This window comes from Amia ocellicauda, chromosome 22 (assembly GCF_036373705.1).
Source record: "Amia ocellicauda isolate fAmiCal2 chromosome 22, fAmiCal2.hap1, whole genome shotgun sequence".
Lineage (NCBI taxonomy): Eukaryota > Metazoa > Chordata > Actinopteri > Amiiformes > Amiidae > Amia > Amia ocellicauda.
The window spans coordinates 10477368-10497334 of NC_089871.1; the positions used below are offsets into that span (position 1 = coordinate 10477368).

Here is a 19967-nt window from a genome sequence, read left to right on the forward strand (position 1 = left end):
ATGCAATGCCCACCCTTCAAAGAGACTCCAACTGAAGTTTCAATATCAAGATTTTTTGTAACATACACTACTGCTCAAAAGTTTTAGAACACACCCATTTTTCCTGTTTTATAGAAATTTAAGCAGTTCAAGTCCAGTGAATAACCTGAAATGGTACAAAGGTCAGCGGTAAACTGCCAGAGGTTTAAAAAAAGTTTAGGTTACCAAAAACTGAAATATAATGTACATTTCAGAGTTAGATACTGTGTTACTACACCCTCTTAAGCATTAAGTGTCCTAAAACTTTTGACCGGTAGCATAGGTTTTCAAAATACTCACCATAATCCATAAACCAGGGAAACAAACCCAAATGCAAACTACAAACTAGTAACGCAAGCTATAGGTGTTTTCTTTTTGAGTTTGATAACAAACAAGAAAAGGTTACTTAAAACGAAATTAATGAAACTCACTTAATTCTAGCTCAAAACCAAAACATGGAGAGGTCATGTTTGGTCTTCAAAGAAAGACATAATGATAATTTGTTAAAAGGAATTATCATCATCTTAAATTATCCTCACCTAACATAGTCCTCAGACCAAAGTTTCTGGGGAATTTCCATAGAGCCAGTGGCAGAAAAAGGCTGCTAGGAGGTTTGATGATGTTTCTTAATCCAGAACTAAAGAGAGAAATAATTGCAGCTCAATCCTTACCTCAAAACAAGACAAAGTACTGCAATATGTCATCCCACTATCTATATTCAAATTGCAAAACAATAACTTCTCCACCAAGAACATCCTGGAACCCTGGTGACCAAGTCCTCACTACATTATTACACTACTGTAGAAAGGTGTATATGGGTGTAGAAGTATCTGCAGGTTAACAATCTCTGTACTTTGTCACATACTCTCCATACTTGCACATGTTCACCACAAGGGTGCGTACTGTCACCGCTTTTCTTCATTCTTCTCATTAATGACTGCCAGAGTGGCCGTAACAACTGCCATCTTGTCAAATTTGCAGATGACACAGCTCTCCTCTCACTCCTTACAAGGTCTGAGCAGGACCACGGCCCCACCCTTCTGGATTTCATGAGCTGGGGAGACAGTGCACTGCTGGGGCTGAATGTCTCAAAAACAAAAGAAAATATAATTGATTTCAAAAAGAAAACCCCACAGGATGTCCCCGGTCATCATCCATGGTGAGGAAGTGGACATTGTAGACCAGAACAAAGATCTTGGCACCATCTTCAATAGTACTCTGAAGTTTGATCAAAACACAGACGCCATCATCAAAAAGGCTCACCAGAGACTTTCTTAGGAAACTCATTCAGTGTCCATAAATCTATAATGCAAACTTCCTATAGTTATCTCATTGAGAGTATTCTGTGCTTTTTGATCACTTACTGGTTCACATCCCTTAGCCTCAAGAACAGGGACCACCTACAAGCCATCGTGAGCACTTGCTCCAAGATTACCGCTGTGCCTTTTAGGAGTCTGGCCTCTTTTCATGAGCTGCAGGTCAGGAAAAAGGCACATAACATCCTGGGGGACAGCACTCATCTTCTCCACCCCCAGTTCCAGCTGCTCCCCCTCCGTCTCAAGTGCTCCACTAACAGACACAGGGCATCGTTTGTCCCAGAGGCCATTCGTCTGGTTAATAGGGCTATGAAATATACTATAAGAGACCCAGTGGCATCCTCAGGACAAATTAGATCATTTTAGATATTTGAGCCCGTAATACTGCACTTTGCATTTCATACAGATGCCTCCAGAGTATCGACTATCGTTTTTTTTCACTTTCACTGTTATTATTACTTTTATATGCGCTGTGTTTTGCTGTGTTTATTTAGGTGTTATCTTGCTTTTGGTGGGTATATGCGGAATGTTGGCCTCTTTGAAGCAGCACTGTCAACTTAAAATGCAAATTATATTGTATTATATTGTATTGTACTCCCGATTGTATTGTACAACATGCAGGTAAGTACATTTCCGAGTACTCTTCAAAGGATTAGATGCATTATATTTGTCCAAACATGGGCTCTGATCTGCAGGAACGAGTACCATCATACCTTATTTATTCTCATGTTTGTGCCTGGAGGCAAAACACATTTTCTCTCTTTTAAAACTCAGCATCTCATCAATCCTGCATTTCTCTACTCTATCCTTACCAGTTGCATGTTCATCTGAAACAGCCTAATTTATGCCTCAATGGTTCTCAGTTTTGGTGCTGGGGCCCCCCTATGCCTTCCGGTGAAGTAAGAACATTTACAGTTGTGAGTGTGCATGTGTGTGTGTATGCATTTGGGCTTGTGAGAGAATGGGCTGCACTGACAGTTCCTTAAGTGTCTTCCATATAATATTAATGAGAGTGTGTTTACTTTAACATTAATAAGGAAAATATATTTGGAGGCCTTTGAGAAAAAGTATAAAACTGAATAATGAATAAATGTTTTTTCTTTATGGAGAAATCATTGTTTTGATTTATTTTAATGCATCTTTAAAGAAACATGTGGGAAGTGGTCACCCGACAATACAAGAGCGTGCACTCAGGGTGTCGGGTTTAAGACTTATTTATACATAGGACTGAAGACGCATGCTGTCTTAGCTGGTCTTGAAGATGCCAGAGACGATGTAGTCTTGGTGCGTCCCATCGATCAGGCCTGTCCCATTGTTGTGGACAAACCAACAGGCAACTTCCTCTCCGTTCTTCACGTCCGTGTGGAAGTCTTTCTGCCAGCCCCTGCAGGAATAACACAGCTGTAACAGCCTGGGGGTGCCAAAGAGAGGGAGAGGGGGCAGGTAGGTGTCCCTCTGTCTCTCTCTCGCTCTCTCACTCTCTATCTCTCTTTGTGTCTCTGTCTCTGTCTCTCTCTCTGTCTCTCTCTCTCCCCATCTCTCTTACTCTGCACCACAATAGTGAATGTGTTCACGCCCAGACCCTGCTGTACCATGATTGGTTTACCTGGTGACAGTGAGATGCTGTCCCTTCACCAGCATGGTGGCATCCGGCTTGTCAGACGTCTCTCCGGACCGCAGCTCACTGACCTGGAAACTCAGGCCGTGGTAGAACTGCCCTGCAGGGGGGAGGGGGGCGAGAGGAGACAGTGTTGAACTGACCCAAGCAGCTGCTGCCTGAGCATTGCTAACCCACACAAACACTTCATCACACACACAGGCACTCAGTCACACACACTCATACACACGGATGCTTTCCCAAAATATCTCGCACTCTCACACAAGCCTGGGTCGACAGGAGCAGCAGGGTCAGGGAGCGGCTTACCCAGCAGGCCGTGGGTGGCGGGGGAGAGCAGGTGGCTGTCCAGGGTATAGAAGCCCAGGTAGTCCCGATGGGTGGGGTGCTTACTCCAGACCTTATGCAGGATGACCACAAATTTCACCGAGTCCTTCAGGGACACAGTCAGGCTGCGCTCCTTGTCCATCTGCAGGTCGAAGCTGGAGGGAAAGACAGGGAGCAGGACACACATATTCAGGCTTGTGCACATACATATACCGTACATATACAAACAAACACACAGGCACACACACGCACACACACGTACACACACGTACACACACGTACACACACGTACACACACGCACACACACACACGCACACGCACACGCACACACACCAGGTCAGCAGGATTCCTGGTCCTGTACTCTACTGTCTCTCAGGACCAGGGCTGGAGACCCTGCTGGACTGGACTGGACTGGATTGTACTGTCTGTGGTGTTCTGGCCTGTACTGGACTCTACTGTCTGCTACAGTGGGCACCAGGCTGGACTCACTTGGGCTGCTTGAGTGTCAGGGACTCGTCCCAGGAGAGCTCCAGCCCGGTTTGCGCATCCAGAAGCTCGATGCCCTGTGTGGACACGTCCAGCCTGAGGCCCAGGCTCTGGCTCATGATGCCGAAGCGCCAGAAGTAGGTGCCCACCCTGCCACTGGGGTCCGGGTGCTTGTCCGCGATAGTCTGCCCATTCACCACCGTGCCTGCAGATAAAGCATCCATTTTCTCACCCACACTTTTTCACAGTCTAGGGGTCGTTACTTAAAAGTTACTAAAAGTAACAGTAAAATACAATATTACAAGGGGATATCAGACGTGAGCAGATGTGCAGGGCCTGCAGCCAATCAGATTATTGACCTGTGTGTGTATCAGTGTGTGTCTGTGGCTGTGTGCATGCATGTGTGTGTGTGTGTGTGTGTGTGTGTGTGTGTGTGCGTGTATGTGTGTGCGTGTGTATGTCATGCCCCTGGGAGAGCTCACCTGTCTGGGGGTCTCTGACCAGGTTTAAGATGACCCCTGGGCTCTCGTCAATGTTGAAGCACAGAGTGTCGTTTTGATTGGGCGGCTGCACGATGAAGTGAGGGTCACTGTCCACTGCACAGATACACACACATTAGACACACATTTACAGGTCAACTGGGCTCAGGAGAGAAGCAGTAAGCGTGCACACATAGACACACCTCTCTCAGGAAAAAACCTTTGACACAGTGTAGACAACCAGGCCCCAATCTATCTCCCACAACTGTCTCCTCAGGTTTAATCCAACTTCTAAGGGAATTCTACACAGACAGGACATGTGTGTGCATAGGGAAAAAAACTCTTTGTCATTCATAGATTCATACATTCATACATACATTCATTCTAAACAACTGCTTCCTCCAGAGCAGGGTCACAGTAAGCTGGAACCTGGTGCACACAGGGCCCAAGGCAGGGTTCTGAATGCCAGGTCATTGCAGAGCAGTACTAACACACAAACACATACGCACAACCACTAACTTTCTGATCTCCTTGCTACTGTAACAACCATATTGCCTGGAGGGGAGGCAACTATAACAATCTAACATCCATAAGTGTTTTAGTTTTTCTCTCCGCATACCTAATGGTTGATTTAATCTTGGTTTCTTTTGTGTTGGATAACTATTTTAAACTGTTGAAGGTTAATTCATTTATTTTATTTTTCATTTTTTTGTAGAATGTATGCTCTGTGGCTAACCTGCGAAGGGCGCTATACAAATAAAAATGGATTCATTCATTGATTTAATATCCACGGATAAACCCAGGGATGCAAATAATTAGGCTATATTCAGTTCTAACCTAATCAAATGAATATTGAAAATAAATATATATAACTGCAAAAAAATGTTGCTAATGAGAATGTCAAAATGCTTTATTATACTTTACATTAATTTATTATACAATATATTTTCATTAGATTTATCCTAGGCCTTAACTGAAGGACCCGATGGCACGCCACTGTAACACACACACACACACACACACACACACGCACGCACGCACGCACAAAATACACACAGGCAGACACCCAAGGCCAGAATCAAACATAAATACAGTACATATACATACAATAAGCATACATATAATAAACATACATACAATAAACAACCTTAAAAGGCAAACTGCAATCAGTGCATTATACACTCACCTAAAGGATTATTAGGAACACCATACTAATACTGTGTTTGACCCCCTTTCGCCTTCAGAACTGCCTTAATTCTACGTGGCATTGATTCAACAAGGTGCTGAAAGCATTCTTTAGAAATGTTGGCCCATATTGATAGGATAGCATCTTGCATTTGATGGAGATTTGTGGGATGCACATCCAGGGCACGAAGCTCCCGTTCCACCACATCCCAAAGATGCTCTATTGGGTTGAGATCTGGTGACTGTGGGGGCCAGTTTAGTACAGTGAACTCATTGTCATGTTCAAGAAACCAATTTGAAATGATTCGACCTTTGTGACATGGTGCATTAACCTGCTGGAAGTAGCCATCAGAGGATGGGTACATGGTGGTCATAAAGGGATGGACATGGTCACAAACAATGCTCAGGTAGGCCGTGGCATTTAAACGATGCCCAATTGGCACTAAGGGGCCTAAAGTGTGCCAAGAAAACATCCCCCACACCATTACACCACCACCACCAGCCTGCACAGTGGTAACAAGGCATGATGGATCCATGTTCTCATTCTGTTTACGCCAAATTCTGACTCTACCATCTGAATGTCTCAACAGAAATCGAGACTCATCAGACCAGGCAACATTTTTCCAGTCTTCAGCTGTCCAATTTTGGTGAGCTTGTGCAAATTGTAGCCTCTTTTTCCTATTTGTAGTGGAGATGAGTGGTACCCGGTGGGGTCTTCTGCTGTTGTAGCCCATCCGCCTCAAGGTTGTACGTGTTGTGGCTTCACAAATGCTTTGCTGCATACCTCGGTTGTAACGAGTGGTTATTTCAGTCAAAGTTGCTCTTCTATCAGCTTGAATCAGTCGGCCCATTCTCCTCTGACCTCTAGCATCAACAAGGCATTCTCGCCCACAGGACTGCCGCATACTGGATGTTTTTCCCTTTTCACACCATTCTTTGTAAACCCTAGAAAGGGTTGTGCGTGAAAATCCCAGTAACTGAGCAGATTGTGAAATACTCAGACCGGCCCGTCTGGCACCAACAACCATGCCACGCTCAAAATTGCTTAAATCACCTTTCTTTCCCATTCAGACATTCAGTTTGGAGTTCAGGAGATTGTCTTGACCAGGACCACACCCCTAAATGCATTGAAGCAACTGCCATGTGATTGGTTGGTTAGATAATTGCATTAATGAGAAATTGAACAGGTGTTCCTAATAATCCTTTAGGTGAGTGTATATAAATACATACATACATAGATAACTTACCAGCGGTGACTGATACTCGGGTGAGATGCCTGTAGCCAGTACCTGAAGCCAAGAAAAAAAACAAAGATCCCACAGATGTGCCCTTGTCAAAGTCGCTCAGATCCTTACGCTTGCCCATTTTTCCTGCTTCTAACACATCAGCTTTGAGGACAAAATGTTCACTTGCTGCCTAATATATCCCACCCACTGACAGGTGCCATGATAACGAGATTATCAGTGTTATTCACTTCACCTGTCAGTGCTCATAATGTTATGGCTGATCGGTGTAAATATATATATATACACACAATACAAAATATTACAATACAATTTGAACATATGTCAGTATTTACGCTTTTGAAAATAGATTTGTGGGGGTGTATTGCTTAAGTTCTGTGCTTGACCTCAGCCCTAAGCAATAAGGTGCTCTGATCCAATTATTTTGTGCTATATAAAGACTGACTGAATTACTGATTTATTTATTTTATCATGATTGATGGGTCACTGTGCCCCCCTCCCCCCTGGAGAGAGCCTGTGAATGCTGGACTGACCCTAGGGAAATCTTACCTCGTTGGGTGAAGCTTACCCTCTGATCTGCAGGAGAAAAAGAAGAGAGAAGACAAGATGTGAAACTCTGTTGCTCCTCCCAACGACTCCACACATCCTGGCTAGTACAGTACAACACAGTGAAGTTAATACAGAACAGTACAGTAAAAACACAATGACATTAATACAGACTAATACAACACAGTGAAATTAATACAGAACAGCACCACACAACACAACACCTCCCCACAGTCTCTACGTCAGTCAGCATTGAGGCTGTACAGTCTGTTCCCCCCGACCCAAATCCCACACACCTTCAGTCAGCTTGTCAGCAAGCATCAGGTTATCCCTGTTGTGCTTGGGTGGTTTGGTGACGACCATGGAGGTGAGCGGCGTGACAAAGCTGTACTTGAGGGACAGCTCCAGGGCGCGCGCCGTCTTGTTCGCTCTCTCTTCCGGTGAGCCGCTGCCCCTGCCGGCACACACAGCAATCCACACCGGTCTGAGGGGCTTTCAATATTGGTCTTTTTTACACTTCCATACTGGGAGGGTTCTAGATGTAGCCATGTGTTTGTTTGTTTGTTTGTTTTACTCATGGTGTGTTCTAGATATTTTTTAATTCTTCAATTTCTGGCATGTCAGTGTTCTAGATTGTGTGTGTGTATCGCCTTACATAATGGTTCTAGAGTTTTTTAAGTATTTCACCATGACCTTGTGTTCTTGTTGACATTGAGTCTTAGCTAATTGTTAACCCTTTAACAAATAACCAGTTCTATGACAAGTTGAAACCATGACTGAAGTCATAATCTGTAAGTCAGCTGAGGAGCAGTCATGCTGGGAGGTATGGACCTCTTCTTGAGCAGCTGCTGGATGGTGAGGTAGGCCCACAGGCGCTCTGTGAACTCCCCGAAGATGTAGCTCTGGTTCCTGAAGGCTTTCTCTGAGTCCTGCACACTGGCCTGGGCCTGCAGCTGTAGCTCCTGCACTGCCTGAACAGGGAACAAGAGGACAGTGTGCAGGGGCATCAGTACAGAGGACAGAGAGGTCAGGACACAGGACAGAGGAGTCAAGAAAGGGCTCAACACTACACTACAGTACCCTGCACTGTACTGTCCTCAACTGTAGTGTACTGTACTGTTCTGAACTGCTCTGTTCTACATTGCAAGGCACTGTACTGTAACATACTGCTCACTTTCTCTCTCACTCTGAAGGAGACAGAAAATCAGACTTTTATTCAGTCAGTCAATCAGTCTGTCTCACTATTTGTCTGTCTATCTGTTTTGCTGTGTGGCCTTACCCCCTGCGCCTTGACCTCCACCAGGAAGTTGTCCAGGTCGTTGTCGGAGATGTGTCCAGCCACCACAATCTCAGAGCCATTGTAAAGCTGTTTGAAGGTGTTGTCTGTCAGGGAGTCCACTGCATTCTCGGGGTACTGCAGCTCAATGTCAGACAGCAGGGGGTTGGCCACTTCATTGTAGAAGCCCTGTGAACACATGGGCACACGATAATACGCAAGGATGAGGCACACCAGGCAAACACACAGACAAACACAAATTCACACACAGACAGACTGACAAACACTCACACCACACAATCACACACACATACACCCGCACAGAGAGGCACACACTTGAAGCTGTATCGCCGCGTCTGAGTCCTCGTAGATCCTGCGTGCCACACCGTTGTTCTCCGCCGCCATCTTCTCCAGAAAGGCCAGCTTGATGTCGTAGCCGAACCCCAGGCAGTACAGGGTCATATTGCCCCCAATCGCGTTGTGCACGTTCTTCTGGATCCTGTCCGGGTCTGTCTCCCCTGTCAATCGTGGGAAAATCTAAATTTTCATCATGCACCGACAGAACTGAATAACGACCACTTTAATTTCACCCCTACGGAGATGGCGCGGAACATGGGAGTCATCTGTGACCATAACCTATCCTTAGAATCACACATTCAGAATGTGTTGAGATCCTCTTTTTTCAATCTGTAAAATACCTGCAAAGGGCGCTATACTAAATACAATTTGATTGATTGATTGAACCACCCACTCATTCCATTACTGAAGACCCCCATACCAATCCTGCTCCCTAGTCCTCCCCCCCTCCTCCTCCCCTGTTTCCCACACTGTTCCTGGACTTTACACCACCCTTTACCCTTGTCCTCCCGCACCTTCTTCCTCACCTGGACTGTAGATGACCCCATTTGCCCTAGTCCACTACGCCACTGCAGACCCTGTCCTACTTCCCCCCTCCCCTATTTACCTGGCCCAGTATTCATTCCTGCCCCCCTCCCTCCTGCTCACCTGAGGCGGGGTTCCCGTCGGTCAACAGGATGATGAGGGACACACTGTGGTCAGGCAGTCGGCCGGCAGCCTTGTCCTGCTCCAGCATGCGCACTGACTCCAGCACCGCCTGGTTTATGTCTGTGCCTGTGTGGGGGGGCAGACAGGGGGCAGAGGTCAGTCTTTTACAAGCACAAGCACACACACACTCTCAATCTTTCACATTTATGACAGATATTAACAGAGATATTTATATGAGGTTTCTCTACATTTCCTGTGCTGTGTGCCTCCATCTCACCTCCCTTAGCATCAATACCCTTCACAAACTCCTTGGCCTCTGCGATGTTCTTGGGCGTGGCTGGGCTCAGCGAGGGTTGCCACTTTCGGAAGCCGTGGTCGAACACAAGGAGGGCAAAGTAGTCGTCCACGTAGATTTCGCCCAGGATGGCATCGAGGGCCTCACGGGTCTGCAGGCAAGAGAGACGTCAAGACGTGCAATGTGGATGTGGTCAGATGTCCCTCAACCCATTCAGATTCAAAGCATTAATGAGCATGACATGGTGGGAGGGGTTTGTCATCACAGATATGTGGATTCTGTCCCAACTCAGAACAAAATGACAATTTAACAGAACTCATGATTGGCTTCCTTCTTTTGGCTTGTTGAAATGGCTCAGCTGCCACAACGAGCGAAGAATGAAACCATCTGATATTGTTTTAAATTGAACTTGCAATGTACCCCAGCTTTTTTTAAATAAATTCAAGAAGATCAGGACAAATTATTACTTCAATTAATTAATTAATTATTAATTAAAATGATTTAATGATTCAATTAAGTAATTAAAAGGAGGGCAATCCCCCCAACCCCCAAGAGCAAGGATGAGAAAGCCCTGTACTAGTGTTTATGCATTTTAACTACTTATTCTCTGTTAGAGCATGTATGTGTATCCAAACGCACAAAGTGAAGTTAAAGTCACTGTTCAGTTGTGCGCACTGCCAATGTGCCAACTGCCAACAAAGACAGTGAATTAAATGGTTTAGGCAGCATCTTTGCTCCATTGTGTTTTTCTGTTGGCCCATCAGGGATGAATTAACACAGGCATTAAAAAATACGTGATGTGACAACAGAAATGTTGCAAAGACGCCACTAAAACTAGTTTTTAAAAAGTGGGCATATTTACTTAACTACGTTAACTATTTAGCCATTGCAAACTGTGTAATGAATTTTTTATACATCGTGTATGCCCTTCTGTTTCTCTCTCCACTCCATCTATCCTCTCTTTCCTCCCACTTCCCTCTCCCCACCCCAACAACCCCCCCACAGAACTCACCTGGCGGATCTTTGTCCCATACATAGAGCCACTTTCATCAATGACAAAAACCACGTTCTTCCTCACGCGTGGTAAATTGCTCGGAGCAAAATGGTGCACAAAATAACCATTCACTATCTGAGGGGAGAGAGAGAGTAGAGAGAGGGCAGAGAGAGAGAGTGGGAGGAGGGAGGCAGAGATAGAAAAAGAGATGGACAGGTGGCGGGACATAATGTCAGTGAAGCAAAACAATGTTTTCAGAGTAGTCAGTCATTTAATTTCAATGCAAGCACACACACCCCTCACTCCCCCTCTCTCTATCCATCCCTCTGCCTTGTCTACATCTTTCCCTCCCTCTCTATACCACTCCCACTTCTCCTGACCTGGATGTCCCCAGCGTCTTTCACTCTCTTGACATCGTAGGTGATGAAGAAGTTTCCGTCAATAAGGGTGGAGGGGCAGCCGACACAACTGCGCTGCTTCTCCATGGTGGGGGAAAACGACACGTGAGCCTGAGCACGGAGAGAGAGAGAGAGAGAGAGAGAGAGAGAGAGAGGGAAGGAGAGAAGGGTTTGGGGGGAGAGAGAGAGAAAGAGATAGAGGGGATCTGTTAAGGATCACAGCTATTAGGATCCGTCATGCAATTACCAGCTACTATAGTTACAGCCAACAAACTGGTAGAACTACCATGAACATTACTACTGTAACCTTTACCACTACTAATACTAATACTGCTATACTGCCACTAATTAGACTAACAGCACAATAATGTAGTAAGGACTGCTAGTAAAGTGACAGAAGGGCGGTGCCGTCTCTCTCGCAGCCGGCAGACTCAGCACAGTACCGTGTTCTCACTGACTGTCTTCTCCACCAGGGGGAGCAGTTCATTGGTGATGAAGGTTCCATGTGCGTTCAGAAAGGCGATGCCCTGGGGTTCAAACACGTCTACGATGATCTGGGGGAGGGGGTGGGGGGTGCAGGAGAGAAAGAGAAGAGTTTACATCAGAGAGAATATGAGTTTATATTATATTTATATATGCCTCCCACTTTTCTCTCTTCTTCCACTGCTCTCTAATGCCTTTCTTCCTCCTTATGCATATCTATCTTCTCCCTCTCCCACTTTCTCTCTCTCCCTCCTCTCTCCTTCTCCCCACTAGACATGCCTCCTTCTAATTCAAATCCTCTTCAACTCAATATACCATGCCCAGGGCTGTAACTAGGGTAGGGCAAACAGTGCAGTCGCCCAGGGCACAATTCTGCGGGGGGCAGAAAAATTACAGAAATGTATTGTCAACATGCAACATTCAACTGCAGCTGTAGATCACGTGAAAGCTTATGATGTCATATACTTAGATTTTCTAAAAGCTTTTGATAAGGTTCCACACCAAAGACTGATCCTCAAATTGGAAGCTGTAGGCATTCAGGGTAATGTAAGTCGCCCTGGACAATAATAATAATGTAAGTAGATGGATTATGAACTGGTTGATGTATAGGAAACAGAGGGTGTCGATTAGAGGAGTTGCTTCTAACTGAAGTGAAGTTGTTAGTGGAGTTCCACAGGGATCAGTACTAGGGCCTTTGCTTTTTCTAATCTATATTAATGATCTGGACTCTGGGATAGTTAGCAAACTTGTCTAATTGTCTCGACAGCACAGGCTATTCAACGGGACTTAGATAATATTCAGTTGTGGGCCGACACCAGGGAGATGAAATTCAATGTGGACAAGTGCAAGGTATTACATGCAGGTAAAAAAAAATGTCCACTATTATTACACTATGGGAGGAGCACAAAAATGCTTACTTGCCTTGGTGCCAAAAAACCTAGTTACGGCTCAGACCGTGCCCCCCTGATAGTCCCAACCCCTCCCACTCTGCCATAGTCCATACCAGCCACCAAGCCCCTAGCACTCTTTCACACCCACCCACTCCCTTGTCAAGATTTCCATCTCAACCCTGCCTCTCCAGACCTCCCTGACCTCGAAGTGCTGGAGCAGTTGCTTGGGTCGGACCCGGATCATCATCTCGTACTGCCCCATGTGCCTCTGCAGCAGCTCCTCATAGGTCAGCTGAAAGGTCACTTTGCTGGCCGCCGCGATGTTCACTGACACAGAGAACTTCTCCATCTTGCGGCCAGATGCCCTGTGAATGTCCACACAGGGACACAACAGACACAAAGCAGTGAGGGGAGAAGAGAGGTGGATGGGTTGACAGACAGAAAGACAGACATATCGATAGATAAGTAGATAGATTGATAAATAGATAGAAAGATGGAGAAATGGAAAGACAGAGAGATGGAGAATGGGAGAAACAGAGACAGAGAGACAAAGAGAAAGCGCAACAGAGATGCAGAAATTGAGAGATGGAGAGACAGACACAGAGGTGTGATTTTCATGGCCTGTGTTTACAGTTTTACAGTATTACTATTTTCACACTGAAAATGGTTCTGTGAACACAATATCGCAAATCATTAGTTTAGGTACCAAAAGACAATTTCAACAAATCTATCAGCATTATTCACCTATTTTCACACAAATTTCAAATTAACCCACTTTTGCTAAACCCAGCACACAGTCCTCTTCATAAAGCACAGCCTTCACCAGTGACACCTCATGTGATCGTGTAGAAAGCACTGTCATTCAATATACCAAACTCCAATCAATAAAGCTCAACACTATTAACACACTGTCCTCAAGGTGCAAACACAATTAAACTTAATTGTTCAAAGAGCAATCAGAACTTTGGTATGAATGAAAAGGCCACAGGTTAGCTCATCTGGGTTTTGCAACATCACTCTCTGTGCAGCCATCAGCCACCATGGTGTCCTCCACCATCTGCTCACGTTCCTTGATGGTCTACAGGATGCTCTGTTCCAACAGGAGCACAGGGAGCCAGGGCGCCCAGAGCAGCCCAGTTAAATTGTCAATTGGGACAATTTCAGTTTCCACCATTCTGCGCTGGTCTGTAACTGGTTCAATGACAACCCAACAGTCTCTAAAGTGAGTGTCTCATTTTGTCTGAGACTACTGAGGTTTGGTCAGTAAGGTGTGGGTTCTTTATTTGTGTTTATTGTTTGGAGTAAATGCACTCTAATTTCAGGAAACGTGTGTAAATGGTTCTGAAGAACTGTAATTGTGACCCTTAAAACACCCCTCATCATGGTCCTGAGGGGTCAGTCTGGCTTTAAAGCACAGCAGTTAGTGGACAGTGCTGTCAGTGGACAGGGGTGGAGCTCTTACTTGACCAGCCCGGCGGTCTGTCTCTGCCTCACAGCCTGCTGATACTGCTGCTTGGCCTGCTCTTTCTCCTTCACCTGGCCCAGGTACGTCACTCCATCAATCACCCTGACCGCAGAGAGAGAGATGGGGGGGCAGGGTTCAAACCACAGTGTGTGTTAACAGTAGCTTCACAGGAATTTTTAATTTGTAAATATATAACTAAATAAAAACTCCATAAAAGTGAATAAAACAGTATTACTGGACTAGGCTGGGGAGGGCTGTGTTGGACTGGATTAGTCTTGACTGGACTGTACCATACTGGACTGGACTGAATGAATCTGTAGTATACAGGACTGGACTGGATTAATCTGGACTGGACTGCACTGGGTTACTGACATGCTGAAGTTGGTGATGAAGGCCGTCTTTGGCAACTCCATGTCAAACAAGACCTCATGGGAAACATTGCCTCGGTTGACCGCTCGACTGGTCATCACATTGTGGGCGAAGTGAGAGGTCACCTTACAGTCCACCTTCACACTGTACACATCTATATCTGACGCACCCTGGAGAGAGAGAGAGAGAGAAAGAGACAGAGAGAGAGACAGAGACAGAGAGAGAGAGAGGAGTACTGAACATGCTACCCAGCTCTTAGGGCTTGCTGTGGTTGCTGGTGTGTTTGTGTCCCAATGTGGAGTGCTATCTGATCTGTTCCCCCCCGCAGACATCTCAAGACGTCCTGCAACCACATGAACTCACCTCTTGCCCACCACCCCACCTCAAATGACCCCAAACCTCTGCGGACTCTGCCCCCATCCTTGGATACAGTGGGCAGACACACACACACACACAATACTCTATACACAGCATTCTCCATAAAAACAAACAACATTTGCCAGAACCTCTGTTATGGTTCAAGATGACAGAAGCAGACCTGAAACAATGTCTCTGATTCCACTATGAGTCGTGTGTCCAAAGGGGGGACTGTAGTGGGAAAATTTACTTCTATTATTTTCTTAATATTCTTTGTATTATTAATTGATTCATGTTGTTAATTCAGTTCTGTCTGTAATGTAAATCATTAGTTTGTATTTACCCCTTTCTGGGAACTACTTTAATTATTATTTTCCTAAAACATTTTAGTCTGTTGTTTCTTACCAAACTAAGGATGCTACAGAAATCTACCAAATTCATGTGACCCTTCCTCTGACTTAAGGTTCATTGTTTCTTGAATTGTATACAACTACTTCTACCAACCATTGTCTTTTCAAATATTCAATGAACCATTGTTTTTGCATACTTCATCAATTACTGTACTATTATGCATGTGGTAAACTGAAACCTATATAACTGGCTTTAATGAGATCACTTCTGATAGAAAAAAAATGTAACCTATTGTTCATCACAAGATACAAATAGGCTTCTTCCAACTCTCATTGCTAGTTATTTTCTTCACTTCGTGTGAGAGGAGAGCTCCAGGTTAACCTGTATTTATGTTTTTTGTAATAAACGTGTATCCTGGGATTTACTGAAACCACTACAACTCTATACACCAACATGTGTATAAATCAGCATATGGATAGTGACACACACATACACTCACACTCACACAAACTCACAGACAGTACAGAACAAACTCACACAGTATGGGCATACTCACCACATCAGGAGAGCTCCTCTTCTGTTAAATAAATACATACATAAACAAACAAACACACAAATTAATCAATTAATTAACCAATGTTTAAATAATGCATCAAAACAAACTACAACAACAGAAAAACAACAGAATACATCACAGTGTTCATTTTTTCAGGAGCAGAATGTACATGCCCTCTTACTAAAGTACTTGAGTACATTTGCGTGAATGTTGCAAATGCAGGACAGTATTTTATGGCTCGAGTATCTGAGTATCTGAGTCAAGTTTTACACAACCGACCACAATGCTGCACACTGGGAGACACACCTCCTGACATTAACACCTGACTGTCTCTACCACCTCGCTATTACGTGTCTATGTATGTGATGATGGTTTGTTCATTTACAGTAAGGTTGTTGCACATTGTGTATTAAGGTGCATTAATGACTGACAAACTGTGTGAGCTGCCTTGGATAGAGATGTCTGCAAACCTGACTCATTAACTATCTAAATAAATAAATGATAGACTCATAGATTAATAGATACATAATAGTTAAATACAAACATACATACATACATGTTATAATGAATTCAGCCTATTTGACAGCAGTATATGGGCACAGGTATAGCTCTGAGTGATGTCACAGTCATTAGTCAGGAGAAGAGCAGACAAGTCTCTTAAAAGCAAATTACCTTGAGGATTCTGCCTCCTGTGTCTGAGAGAGCCTGTCAGAGTGAAAGAGAGAGAAGGAGAAAAAAGACAAAAGTGTAAAAGAAAGACAGAATGAAAGAGGGGGGGACATAAAAATGTCAAACATTAAACAAAAATACGTGCCTACATGCCTACATACATACATAACTGGAGCACAGAAAAAACATCTACCCGTGCTTACAGAGTTAACAGCACTGACCACCAACTGAGTGCATCAGGGTGCCCAGTCCAGGGTGGCCAGTGCACAAACACAGTGCGGGAGCAGACAAGCAAGCGTACCTTCAAACCTGAGTCCTCTGGGATCACCAAGTGGGCAGGGGTCACAGCTGGCAGCCACAGCCCCAACAGCAGCAGCGGGGGCAGCAGCCTGGACATGGCGAGAGACGGGGGGCTGCTATAACCCTACAAAAGCGGACGTAGGAACGAATAGGAGATTATCCAACGAGAAAAGGAGAACCAGAGAGAGCTTGTTGAGCTGAGCTCTGGCGTAATGACTGTGGGCTCAGTATTTATATAGGAGGGACCCAGCCAGCCTCCCCTCCTCTCCCCGTGCCGTGCACTGCCGAGCTCAGCAGCCTCTCACTGTCCATACCAGAGCAACGACCCCACGCCTGTTCACCCAGCCTGCACTGATTGTGGACAAAAAGTAAAATGTACTTTGCCTTCCGTGGATGGAATGAACACCTGATTATGAATTATGTCCACAAAATGATGAAAGGAAAACTACATTTTGTGCACAAAATGTAAAAGTTGCATTTCATTTCACGGTCAAAATGAAAACACTGTTTCATCAGATTCAGCCTTAAGAAAGAGAGACTGTGTGGGTGTGTTTTGATTGAACAACTAAAACTCATCAGTTAATTAGATAATTGAGCTATAAAAAAAAACCTCACTTCTGTTTCTTAATAAAGCTTGTTAATTAAGTTCTTTACAGCTGTGAATTAATTCAGATTATGCATATGTCTACAAACACATTCATATACACAAACACACAAGCACACATACATACATAGAGACTCTCATACTGCACTTTACCCCAGAGGACAGAGCAAACAATCCTTCCCACAGCTTCTCGTGTTTTTTGGTTTTGTTTTGTTTTTTTAGGCGAGAGTGCATCCAGCCCCACTACAGGCAGCCCAGAACTCCACTGTTTCTATAGACTGAAAAAAACTCAGAGATTACATAGATAACCTTAAACAAATAAGACCTTCAATACACAGTAAATACTCTTTTCATTTATATTTATATTTATATTTAACAAAATGTTATATTTATTTTATATCTGTTTAAATATAATAAATATATAAATAAATGGATATATACCTTGAGGGACATTTATTTATTCCAACATTTTTCAAAAATGTGTCTATCTGCTTACTTATTTATGTATTCCTAAATGTATTTATTAGTTGATTTATTAATTAATTATCTTATTTCTCCATTGCCACTTAGCTTTTCTCTTAAATGTTCCAATTTGTATTCACTTTCTTTTTACATTTTAATGTTTTTGCATTTTACCATTCCAAAACCGCTGCAGAAAATGAATCCTTTTGAAACTTAGTTCCTTTCTGTTGATTTCAAATATATAAATTAAACTATTGTTATTGAGATTTGAAAATGTTAGGAACTCAGGGGTTTGGGGAAATTGGCTAATTGTTTAGTGTTTTGTGTTTAGAGTTTTGAGTGCATGAGATGTATTTTCAGAAAACTGTAAAAGAACCCCTTCTTTCTAATGTCCCACTGCAGAACTAAATTTCATATTTCTAGAGTTTTAAAGCTGACTCAGTTTCTCTTTGGACCTGGCAAGGCCTGACTCAGCCTTCTCAACAGTATAGATTATTTATATCATTTCAAATATAGTTATCTTTGCTCTGCATTCTATTGTTGCCCTGCATCTTGTAGTTTTACAGAACTTGACCAAGAGGTTATTCATTCATAAAGTCAATGTAGTAAGTAATTTAAATGTCTCTTGTTAATTAGTTACAATTTGCTTAGTAAGTTTGTTTGCACCAATCAAGAAGGAAAGAATTGTCTTCTCTGTCTCATAAAATACGAGATGTAACTTAGAATTGTTGAGACTGTCTGAGGAAGCTTCTCCTGTCAGGCTCCCCTGCAGCTGATGGAATAAAGAATCAACCTTCTACCACACAGCGAGGCTCATGCTATTTTCTGCAACTCTTTACCCACCACATTAAGATATGGTAGATCGAATTAAAATTAAAATGTAGTTTTATTTGAGAAGGAAAAGTCACTACGGCTAAAGAGAGAGGGGTTTGTTTGTCTATATTCGATCTGCAAAATATGCCATTCAGCTGCAATCAGGGAAGAAAACAGCTGGTTTGGTTCAAGGTCCGTTTCAGTCCTGTCCACAGTCCCACACTGCAAGTGTCCCACTTCTCTCTGTCTGTCTAATTTAAGGTGACTAAATAATTGTAGGTCAAGTTGGCCATTTTAAAAAGCGGGATTATTGTTGTTTTTAATTAAAACCTTGTAAAAGTACACATTGCTATTGATCCGAGTATTAGTAGAAGTATATTTGAATTATTATGTTGTATAGGCTACATCTCAATCAGACACGGAACCCATGCAAAACTTCCAGGCTAGCAATCCAATTCTGAAATTGCGGTTCGCTCACACACTTGCTCAGTCAACATATTCAGCAAACATTTACCGTCATTTCTTTATTTTAGTTACTATTGTGAATTTTGAAAAGCAATTTCATTTACTTTTCAGTAATAATGCTCTCCAATGCCAAGGCATACGGTAATTCATGACGAGATAAACACTAAGCGAAACCATTTTAATTGGTTCATAAGCCAATAACTAAATATGTATAACTTTCAGAAACTTACTGCACATTTTTCTGAAGTGTGACGAAAGATTTTATAGTAATTTGAAATAAATCAGGATACTTGTCACTGTGTAATTAACACTTTTGTCATCATATGAATTCAAATGAAATTAGAATTGGCTGTCTGAAAAAAGCTTATTGTACTTCAATTGAACTGTTTTCACAAGTTAACATTTCCCACAGTAACTAGCCAGACAGATAATCATCAGTCTACTGATCCAGGTTAACATTAAGTAACTGCTGTAATTGTAAACAAATAAGTCTATATTGATATGATGCAAAAACAATATCATTAACATGCCATAAAAGTAGCAATAAGGATGCTATAGCTCTATGCCTCTGCTTGCCTTATTAATTGCTAATGTAAGTCTACTTCTCTTTGAGACATGAAATGTTATAGCAATCACAGATCCGTTTCCACTATGTGTTGTTGTTGTTGTTTGATGGTAGATAATATTTGATATAATTTATTATACACTTATTTGGCTTTACATGCTAAACAGATGTGAGAGATTAACACAAGATAAAGATGAAGGTGGATTGGCATTTCATCAGCACCCTCCCCAACCCCCCCCCCCCCCGCTTTCTGTTATTTTCATGCGCACATTACTACCTAATATGAGAACATTTAATAAAACCACTTTAAACGCTGTGCTAAGTTATGTTATACTATGTTCTATTTTCTCTCTATTGGCTGAAATGTATTTGAGTGACTTAGAGAAAAAATATTAAACCAATATAATGGGGGAAAAAATGATTAAACGTTTTT

General features: G+C 43.2%; 1 protein-coding gene across 1 annotated transcript; it reads right to left on the reverse strand.

Annotated features, from left to right (window-relative positions):
- Positions 1 to 2449: 2449 nt before the first annotated feature.
- On the reverse strand, positions 2450 to 16845 carry LOC136718035 (inter-alpha-trypsin inhibitor heavy chain H3-like). The gene is made up of 22 exons (XM_066695647.1): positions 16627 to 16845; positions 16329 to 16361; positions 15657 to 15677; positions 14396 to 14562; positions 14021 to 14125; positions 12761 to 12923; positions 11629 to 11739; positions 11168 to 11296; positions 10806 to 10922; positions 9776 to 9944; positions 9499 to 9624; positions 8830 to 9011; positions 8497 to 8682; positions 8049 to 8188; positions 7514 to 7671; positions 7221 to 7247; positions 6675 to 6716; positions 4246 to 4359; positions 3767 to 3968; positions 3259 to 3431; positions 2941 to 3052; positions 2450 to 2718 (listed from the first exon to the last, which is right to left on the reverse strand). Exons 1-22 carry the CDS (start codon positions 16720 to 16722, stop codon positions 2580 to 2582), a joined length of 2712 nt encoding a protein of 903 aa, XP_066551744.1. The 5' UTR covers positions 16723 to 16845; the 3' UTR covers positions 2450 to 2579.
- Positions 16846 to 19967: the final 3122 nt, after the last annotated feature.

Coding starts and splice junctions, on each gene's coding strand:
- LOC136718035 (XM_066695647.1), bottom strand. CDS start 16,722: ATGTCCAGGCTGCTGCCCCCGCTGCTGCTGTTGGGGCTGTGGCTGCCA. Junction 8,683..8,829: donor ACGCGGCGATACAGCTTCAA/GTGTGTGCCTCT, acceptor ATGTGTTCACAG/GGCTTCTACAATGAAGTGGC. Junction 3,432..3,766: donor CTGACACTCAAGCAGCCCAA/GTGAGTCCAGCC, acceptor CTTTCCCTCCAG/CTTCGACCTGCAGATGGACA.